Source organism: Planococcus citri, chromosome 5, assembly GCF_950023065.1.
Source record: "Planococcus citri chromosome 5, ihPlaCitr1.1, whole genome shotgun sequence".
Classification (NCBI taxonomy): Eukaryota; Metazoa; Arthropoda; class Insecta; order Hemiptera; family Pseudococcidae; genus Planococcus; species Planococcus citri.
The window spans coordinates 54,621,720-54,632,440 of NC_088681.1; the positions used below are offsets into that span (position 1 = coordinate 54,621,720).

At 39.3% G+C, this 10,721-nt stretch overlaps 1 protein-coding gene across 1 annotated transcript; it reads left to right on the top strand.

Moving 5' to 3' along the window:
• The first annotated feature begins 5,659 nt into the window (after positions 1–5,659).
• LOC135848394 (uncharacterized) lies at positions 5,660–6,280 on the top strand. Its single transcript, XM_065368294.1, has one exon. The coding sequence runs from the start codon at positions 5,660–5,662 to the stop codon at positions 6,278–6,280; it is 621 nt and encodes a 206-aa protein (XP_065224366.1).
• Positions 6,281–10,721: the final 4,441 nt, after the last annotated feature.

The window sequence follows — 10,721 nt, forward strand, 5'->3', positions numbered from 1 at the left end:
ATTGGAGACAAACTCCGCACAAAAATTAATAAAACTCACGATCCTTTCACGACGCATCTATGTTGGCACAAATACGTTCAAGAGATCGAAGACAAAATTAATAACACTCCAGGTCCATTTGGATTTAAACCCAATGAGGCATGGGGCATAAAAGACTGTATTAGTGCAATGTTGCCACATAAAGGAGTTAAATTTGACTTCAAACACAAATTGATAAAATTACTAAAAAAATTGGCAAAGATCAAATTACCATCGATGACAATCGAACAAAATCATAAAACAACTCTGGTCCCTGAAGAGGACGTATATTCAGACCCAGATGGTTACGCCAGAGTAACAGCAGATGGAGCTTGCTCCAAAAATGGAGACGAAGATGCCGTAGCAGGCATAGGCATATGCTTCTCACCAGACTGCACAAAAAATATTTCACAGAAATTAGAATTAGATGGCGAATTCAGCTTATCAAACAATTACGCCGAACTAAAGGCAATCATAGTAGCACTTGAAACAATGATCAAAAACAATTTTAAGAAAGTAAAATGCTTTTCTGATTCTAACTATGCGATAAAGGCATTAAATTATACCGTCAAGAGATGGCAACAAAATAATTGGCTAAATTCACGAAAAAAGCCAGTACACCATAAAATTCTATTTGAGAGAATTTTGGACTTGGTGAAAAAATTCACAAGTGTACAATTTATACACGTATACGCTCGTAAAATAGAGTATACAAACGTGATCGCAGATCAATTGGCTAAAAAAGCGGTTTATACTGCCGACCTCATGAAGTCCAAAGTTGACTCAATGAAACCTGATCAAATTATTGAAAACTACATACGCGAAAGGCGTAGACTACAACGTATTGAAGAAGAATACAAATACAATAAGGAGCATCCTGATCCAACAATCCTGAAAAAAGGAGACATGGTTCTACTTACGAACCATAAACAATCCAGTAAAGACAAAAGTACTGGAGAAAAATTCTACCCTAAAAAAGTGGGTCCCTATCTAATTATAAAACGAACAGGAATAAATTCCTACCTACTAGAGCCCACAGACGACTCCAACATAAACAGGGTAGCCAACATAAGGCAGCTTACGTTATTCCTTACTCAAAAGGAAATAGACAAAATGGAAAAAGACAAAAAATTACACTCATTTATCGATCAAAGAGATATGATAACGAAAATTAAGGATTTCTTAAATAAACATAAAGACGATGATAAAAAATCGACCACTGATTCGGAAGAAGACATGCTTGAAAGAATTCAAGGTATACCACTAGCCACTGATGCTGATAAGAAAACACTACATGAAGGATCAAAAATGGTCATTAAAAAGCTCATAGATGTTGCCAGAGAGCAACGATTACAATTACGAAACAAGAAGAAACTCGAAGCACAGCTTCAACCCAAACAAACACAAACTGAGGAAAAGGAAAATACTCAAGACAAGGATACAACAGACGAATCAACTGGGGCACAAAAAGTCCGCAGACTTCGTAAAAAACGTTACAAAAAGCGAAAGCAGGAGAAATTAGACTTAGAGAAAAAGAAAGCTGAAACTAAAACTAAAAAGCGAGTAAAAATCGCAGCCAATTTTACAAACCAGCCACCTAAGGTAGCTGACGAATCGAAAAAAGCAGAGGTAAAAAGCCTAACTAAAAAAGAGGTGAAAATACCTACAAATACAGAAAATACAGGGGCACAGCACCCCCTACCCTCCACGAGTGGACTTAAATTACACCGATCAGAACGTATGGCGGCCTACAGACAGAGAATGGGCCCTACAAAGCCTAAAAAGCTCAAAGCTTCACGTGAAACTATCGACATAGACGCTATCAACGCAGTTGATTACACAGATGGAGAATATATAAATTATTTCGCGCCAGACCCATGCGAATTACTAAAGAATGAGACAGAAGTTTCAGCTGACGAATCTGAAATTGACTGGAGCAGCGACGATGGTCAATCGATCATCATGTCGCTTACAGAAGACGAAGATGAAAATCAATCAATCATCGAACAAGAAAAAATATACGACGCTTCTTCAGACAGTAGCTCTGATTCTGATTCGCCAACGGACAGAAATAAAAAACTAAATAAAAAAGATTCTGACCTAAAGAAAATTACAATTTTAAAACGCCCTTCACAGAAGGAGATAGAAAATATGATCAAAAAAGATCTCGACTTTGATCCAACAGAGGTCTACGATAAAGCTAACGAAGCTGAAAAACATAAAATCAAACAAAAATTTATTGAGAATTATACAAAATTGTCGAAAAAGATGAAACCGAAATTAAACATATGTGTAAACAAAATAGTTGGCGATGCTTCAATGAAAAAATACTTTAAAATTCAAGAACAACTTAAAAACCTAAAAAAGAAAGAAAATCACGAAAAGTTACGCCAAGATATGGCAGACAGACGTGAGAGACGTATTTTAATGGAAAAGGCTAAGAAAAAGCTTGAACAATTGCAAAAAAAAAATGATTCGACGTAATTTATTCTGAAAAAATCGGTAAATTTCCAACTAAATAGGTACTATACCTACCTAACAAAAAATATGCATAAAAAATTTTCTAAATAATTTTCACGTACTCCCGAATACCGCAAATGACCAACGCAGTTGGAATTTTTCAAATCGGATAATAATTCGCGAAATTAATTTTTCCCTCAAAATAAGGTAAATTCCCTCGGAGGGAAAAAGGGAAAAATCTTACCGATCGATTTCAAACAAACGGAAAGTATTTCGACTTTGACTGTTCGTTTCGTGAAAATACGAAGACGTAAATTTCGAGTAATTTGAAAAATACAAGTGCGATCGCGAGTGTTTTGAACGGTTTATAAAATTCGGCTGGTAAGCTGTACGACTTAATTTGATATTCAGTGCGTCACAAAATTTTTTCGATTATACGAAACGTACGACAAAATGGCAAATCAAGCCCAGCAATTCACGTTAAGAATATTAAGACGTCGTCAAGAAGGTACAGTACGAATCAGTTTTTCCCACAACGATGATTCTGCTATAGAATCCATACCGATTCCAATGTTTTTACGCTGGACCAGAAACTTACGAATTTTCCATCAAACGGAGATTTCAAGAAATGGAGGATACCCAATTACGATCGAATACAACGATGATCAGAACGAGGAATCGATTGCGACAACAATAAAGATCGACGGACAAATACGACGAAGACTACGAGCTTCTATATCGACAATCCAAGAAATTTTCGTAAATTTCGGATTCGAATGGATTTAAGTAAGAAATCGACTCTCAAATTTTGAATGATAGGTTCAGCGTATAGCGACGCAGTCGCAACTCTTCGACAAATTAGCCGCGGGCTCAAATCACATAAAATTAAGATGACTAGAAGTTAATAACTATAATTAAGTTGTCAAATTTATTTTGAATAAAAATTTATTTCTGACGTAAAAATGACTCGACTATTTATTCAATAGAATAGACATAGACTTAAAATTTAATGGTAACTATAGGTAATAATATGCAAGACTAGAACAAAACCGAATTAAAAATTCGCTTCAAAACTACAAGTTCCAGATACGTAAGTACTAGGTACCTAGAGGTAAGTAATGCCTACTTGATCAAAATTATCACACAGCGATACCTAAACTCAAAATGAAAATTTTGGAAACATATTTCCCTTTTTGAACTCGAAACTCATGATACAAATTTGCTTAGGCATTCGTATTCGGTTTCAAAGCCAAAATTTTCATCTTTTTACAAACTAACAGAATCAAACAGAATTTTTCTCGGAATTCATCGATCACGACGAATACTACATTTGGCAACATAGCTAACAAAACACGTTTGCAATCGAACTGATTATATCAGCCGATTTTCGACTAGAAATTACACCTAAAACAACAAAAAATAATTAAAACTAGACAACATTAGAAAAATATTCTTATACTAAAATAATCACAGATCAATTACGAAGACATCTGTCGAAGCAGAATTTGAAAAAATTGCTTCATTCCACTAAAATTTACGCAAAAATGTGTTCAACGAGCACAGTTTGACAAGTTTTCGATTGGAAAGCAAAAATTCCAAGAAATCGAACGTTGTTACAACTACAACGACATCGCTTACACGAACAGCTTGCAACCAGCCACCTGACCGGCGCCATTTTCGCCAACCCAACGCTACGAATGTAGAGAGAACGGGTGAGAGGGGTACTAAGATAAGCCAACACAACCGGCTGCATCGAGCGACACGCCGTACAGTTTGAGCCATTAGTATTTGTTCTCTCGTGTGCGTCGCATCTACTCCATGCGTATCTGCTATTTTTCGGGTATTTTTATGCGAAATTTCTTTTTAAAGCGTTTTATTTGTGCATAATATTGCAATTTACTATCGTGAGTGCGAAAATTCAAACATTTTCGGGTAAATTTCCGAAGAATTTTCTACTTTTTAACAATCACGTGTTCGTCGGTTGTGTCTCGTGCGAATCAAGTCACGAACCTATTTTTAGTGAAGTGCGACCGATTTTATACTTTTGAGCCCGAAAGCTCAAGTATCTATCGCGAGTGCGAATGTCGGAAGCTGAGAAAGTTTACGAATTTCCACCTATTGAAAAGCGACTCGTGGACATAGACCCACAGTGGAAAGTATCGAAAGATCCTAACGTACCGGATTCTGACGTACTAGCCACTCAGAATCGCGAATTCTGTGCTTATCACACACAGCGGTTCGGGCTCGCCACTAAGCCTGGTGATTGGATCAAGGTATCGCGAAAAATCGTGAAAGAGGCCAAACCTGGACCAGACGATCCAACTTCGAGTACTCAAGGTACAGATAACGACAAAAAAGGTAAGCCTTAGTCTTAATACGATTATTTTGCTTTTAAATTGCATGAAATTGTTCAAAAACCGATCGTATCGTGTTGAAGTGTCGTTCTTATCGCGAATTTTTCTTTTGTTTTTTGGCTATTTCAGATGTCAGCGTATCCGGCTCTAACTTGCGAAAAATGCAAAAAGGTAATCTACCACCCGTCGCCATCCGGAAACCTCCAAGTTTCAGCCGCCGTGCTGTCCGTAAGTGACTGCAGTCACTGTTTTCACAGCGATTGTGTTGACGATATGTTCCTTGAAGCTCGAACAAATGGATTGATGATGGTGATTTGCCCACATAACCGATGCTCTACGCGTTTATACAATAGCCAAATCAAAGTGCTACAACCTTCGCTCCAGGCGATTGATTTACGTACACTCGCCGACTCTACGGTAGCTTGTGAGGCTCAATACTGGGAAGACCTTCACAACGTTGAAAAACAGACCAACATTACGCTCGAAAGCCAACTCACGCGCGCAAATCAAGAAATCGAAAGACTGAAAAATGCGCTCGCAAAAAGCGAGAAAATGTACCAATTTGCCCTAACAAAGGATAAGACTGACCGTTCTCGATCACGATCAACAGGATCGAACAAATCAGCGAATATTGCTGCTCAGAACGTAATTCCACCAACGGGAAGCGTAACTCCAGCATCTGGCGCAGCCAGCATATCGAACGTTAACGACGGTGCTTCAACGTCAGCAGCATCGACCCCTACATATGCGGCAGCAGCTGCCAAACCGCAAAATACATTTGAGGATATCGCGAGGCCGAACCACGAATACCGCCTCCGCTAAACTCAATGCAAAATCAACCATCCGCTTCTACTGGACGCCCAGCGCCCAATTTCACGCCAAATCCGGCAGTTAGTGGACCACCCCCGACACCAACGTATACATCTTGGCGACAAATGCCACCGCCGCCTCCTCCAAATCAATCTACGGGACCGCGAATGAGTCGAGCATCATTATTTCGGACTCAGCAACGTCAACAATCGAACGAAGACTTAGCGGCGGTGAGACCGCAACCCGTACCGCTAGGAGTACCTGTTTTGGCGCAACAGCCACAATACGATGACCAAGGTGCATTGATAAATCCACCGGAAAACGCGCCGCCAGCAGCCGAACCACCGCAAAATCGTAGCATTTTTCGAACAAATACGCCACAGGAGCGTAATCGACAAGAACGCAGAGGACCGCTAGAACAAAGTGCTCGCGGCCACAATAGATTCTTCAAGCGATACGGCATCAAGTCGACAATTTTAAAACCATTCTTTCCGCTAACATTCTACCCAGTTAGATACACGTTACTCGGCGTTTTTAACCGCCAAGGAGGCACAAATACGGCACTAGCCGCTCAAGATATATTATTAATGGGCGATGGTTATATATTTGGGATGACCCAATATATTTTACGGTTATGAAGAGAAGCGTTAGAAGCTTTAAACCAGAACATGTATAGACGTAACCTCGACATAGTCGACTTAATCACATATTTGACATTGCTCAAAATATTACCTCCTCGCATAATGGTATCAATAGGTACCAGGAATATGATAAACGGCATGACACCGGAAGTATTCCGAGCTCACTTTACGACATTCCTACGACTTTTGCGCAAATGCAACGTAAAAGAATTATACATCATGCCGATGGTAGTGTTCCCAGAACAAAACCCACAAATCGTGAGACAATACACGAAAGTATTTACGGATTCATGGTCTCGTACCTTCACTGGAATTATTGAAGTTCTCGCTCCAGAGAATTATTTCTGCAAAGTTCAACCCAACATGGATGGACACGGTCCATACTTTAATATAGACGTTTTCGAAGATTACGTATATGCACTACGCAACGAACTCATCATGCCACCGAAGGACGCGAAAGAACGTCAGCAAGAAGAAGAAGAGGAGAATGAAGGCAACGATTATTACGACCACTATAGTGACACAGCCTCACACAGCTCTGAAACATACGAAAATGGACCAGGAGGTTCAGGAACTGAAAACGAAGGATATGTTCAATATCAAAACACGTTCGAAGATCTCACGCCGCCACCTACACAAAATGCGCAACACGAGCAAATTAATATGGAAACCGACGAACACGTTAGCCCAGCTAAAAATGAAACAGTCCAGCGCTCAGTACCTGTACCAGGAGGCGAAGTGTTGATGAACGTCTCTACAAATTTATTCAATCAAGCTTACGACGATTTAGTGCAAACAAATGCGCAATACGCTAACGTTGGCACTTCATCACAGATGACACAACAACAACAATTACCACCGATCATTCCTCCACCGACTTCAATAGAAAGCTACGATAATCAATCGTTGAATATTACTGACGGATCGATTCCAAATACTTCAACTCAAAGCTTGCAACAGCAAGAGCAGATGGAATACCAAACGTCAGAAAATACGTCTCAAATTGGATCAAATTCATTCCCACCTCTAACACCAGGCACACCGCAGGCTGCCAATAATTCACATATACTAAATGCAGCAAATTTTGCAAACAGCACACCACTGCCTCAGCGCCAACAAAACGAATCTACTACCGACGATAGCAGTAGTAACGATAGTGCAAAAGTCACGATCACTAACAATGATGCGGAAAATGCAAAAAACTAATTCGATTACAATCGTAAGTATTAGATTCCATTCTAATTTGTTTACACTGGTGAAAATTTGAAAATTTGCTACAAGCAATAGGCTCATTAAAAAGAAACAAATCTTGACCATTGTTTGGAAACAAAGTTTCCATTTCAAAATTGTAGGTACCTATCTGAAAAAAGTAGGTATCAATAAATTGAAAAAAGGTTTATACCTAGGGCTAAAATTCACCAGTAGTAAATTTTCTAACATTTTCCACTCACAGTCTTCTTCATCTTTCGTAGTTTCGACCTTGTTTATTTTTCCAATTTTTCAAAACGAGTGGAATAACGTAAAAGTAAAAACACGAGCCTGACTAATTTTAACATAATTCCACAGTGAATTACTAGATTCAACATGATCGAGATTTCGAATAAAATTACCCACAGGGTATATTTTCAACAATTTATTAATCATTTTTTGTTCAACAGTGAAATGTATGCATCGTCGAAAATTCAGCGTTCAGCAGCTATTCGGCCAGAGTGACTTATGACTGGCACATCGGTACCAAGGCGAGGCAAAATTCCGCCGATATGATTATTTTCCATTCGTCGTAAAGATTTCGATTCGATAGCCAGCTTTAACATCCGACACGTATCAATTTGGTTCGATTTCTATCTATGCTGATGTTGTAAATTTTTCGAATGATGTTATTATGTTTTCCCGTGTTGTACTTGATGATTGATTTGTTGTTTCGGCCACAGGCTGTATTTTTGCTTACGTGTATTTTTTATTTTGTGTTTTGATTATTTTGTTTTCGTTGGACTGATTATTTTTTTAAGTTTGAATTTTTGTATATTTTTAATTTTCGAAGTGATTTCGAAAGATAGTCCAATTTCCTTGTTTTTCTTATCTATTGTATACTTTTTATTATTTTGCGTACCCGATCACGTGTATAACATGCTACTACATGTAGCCACAAGCTCGCGTACTCAATGGTTCACAGTAACCACACGTTCGGCTCGCAGTTCGCTCGCGTCGCGCTCAGTGTTATGTCTCGTAATTACTTTTGATCGGGAGTTTGAAAAAATTGTTAGATTAGGGAAAAGTCTTGATTTAGTTTACTTTTGGAATTTTCGTACGTAGTTACGCAATACATACCCGATGTCTGAGCTTCGTGTATGCTGTGCTTGTTGGTTATTCGTATCTTCGGATTCGGCAACGGACGGTACGGTGTAGCGAAGTGAAGCATTGCGGGAGTATTGATGGCTATGTACGAGGGGCTAAATTGTCTTACTCTGCCTCGAATTTCCCACAGTGGAACATCACGGGGGGCAGACACCGTTCCCACAGGGACCAGCCTTACAGTTCCGATTTATCTTCTCTATCTTTATCCGTGCTTTCCCCGACTGGTTATACTCGTTGAGTAAAGCCACGAAGGGGCATATGATAGAGGGGAGATATGCCGGACCTGTAAGGGAATTGTAGGACTTAACAGTAATTGGTAACACTGACGAGCGTCGCGATTAGGGGCTACAAGCCCAAGGAGCGGCGCTGCGGCCGACGTTATATATTTTGAGTACGAAGCGTATGGTCGTGTTCGGGTATATAATCGTGGTAAATGTATGATAGCCATAAACGGCATGTTAACGTATTATATAGTGTTTAAGAAGTTATTATTAATTATTTAGTGATTAAGCGGAAATTGTGTACGTGTTAATGTAATCCTCGTGTAGAGGCATTTTGGTATTGTTTTATATTATTTCATTGTGTTTTATTGTAATACATCTTGTTACACACGTGACTTCGCGTATCATTCAATTCGACTCTTGTGATATTGTGATCCTAAGCCGGGGTAAGTCTATGATATCGTATGATAATTAGCTTATGCTGTACTACTTGGTGGTATAGATCGTCATAATATTAACAATTCTCCGTACAATTTCGGCCAAAATTTGATTTTTGAAAATTCACCAAAAATTGAAAAAGGCACTTTAGCACTTAAAATTTTGGCAGGTGATGAATTTTTGCCTGCTCTTTTCATCTATCTTTGTATGGTTTAAAAAATGTTATGCTAGTCCTATGTTGGAACGCAAAATCTGCGATTTCGGCTGACCTGTCAATCGAAATGGCCGCCATTTTGTAATTAGGGCCACTTTTTTTTTTTGAGGACAAGGGCTAGAAATGTTCCTTAGGACTTCCCCTTTGAGAAAAAAATTGTTTCGGAGGATCGGCAGGGGGGTGCAAGTGATCCTTATTCGGGCTCCCCGACTTGCATTATTTTCACATTGTCTCAAGGTACTGAACTACAGCAGCGCATTTCTCCAAAGCTATAGTACTTTGATAAAAACTGATTTCACAGTTCGAAAGGGCATTGCATTTTGAACTTTTTAAGCATTTTGAAATTTTTGAAAGTTGAACTTTCAAATTGAAAGTTCAAATTTTAAAATGGCGCTGTAAGAGGGTGCTACCATTTTAAACTCTGAAAAATTTCTGAGATGTATCTTTTGATGATATTTTTGAGTATTCAAGTATCGAGATGGGATCTCTCTATGGTGGGGGAGCCGGAGCGCCCCCTCCCCAAAATTTGGGCGAGACTTTCAAAAAAGATCTGGGGCATGTGATATATATCGAATTGTATGTTTTTGGTGAAGCTGAACGCGAACCTCAGCACTTCCCCAAATCGGGTAAAAGTTCAAATTCAAAAAGGGGTTTTGTTCGTGCGACACAAGAAATCGGGTGTTTTCAGTAACGCTGAACACGTATATAGCCTTAATTATTCAAATCGACCTAATTTTACGTATCTCTTGTGGACGAATTGACATGGATTGACCCTACTGTAATTATTAAGGGAACCCCAAGCCCTATTTGACATGCTGTTTTGAGGAACCTGAACTCGAAGGGGAGGGGAGTTGCAGCGATATGAGTTGAAGCACAAACAAGCACAAATGAAATACAAACGATTTCATCCATTTTTTTTCTTTAATTTCCATTTCTAACCCCTTTTTCAAAAACCATTTCTCCAGCCCCCCCCCCACAAGTTATCCTCATTTTCTTGGAAAGGGGCAAAACACAAACGACGGAAGTTGAAGCACAAACAAGCACAAACGAAGCACAAACGATTGCCACCATTTTCAATCCGATTGGCGGTGGTGGTGAGGGGCTCGCGTGTCCCCAGCCTCCCCCACAAGATGTCCTCATTTTCTTGGGAAGGGGCGAAGCACAAACGACGGGACTTGAAGTACAAACGATCGACACCATTTTCAACCGA

Excerpts from the sequence above, each read along its gene's own strand:
- LOC135848394 (XM_065368294.1), top strand. The coding sequence starts at position 5,660 with ATGCAAAATCAACCATCCGCTTCTACTGGACGCCCAGCGCCCAATTTC.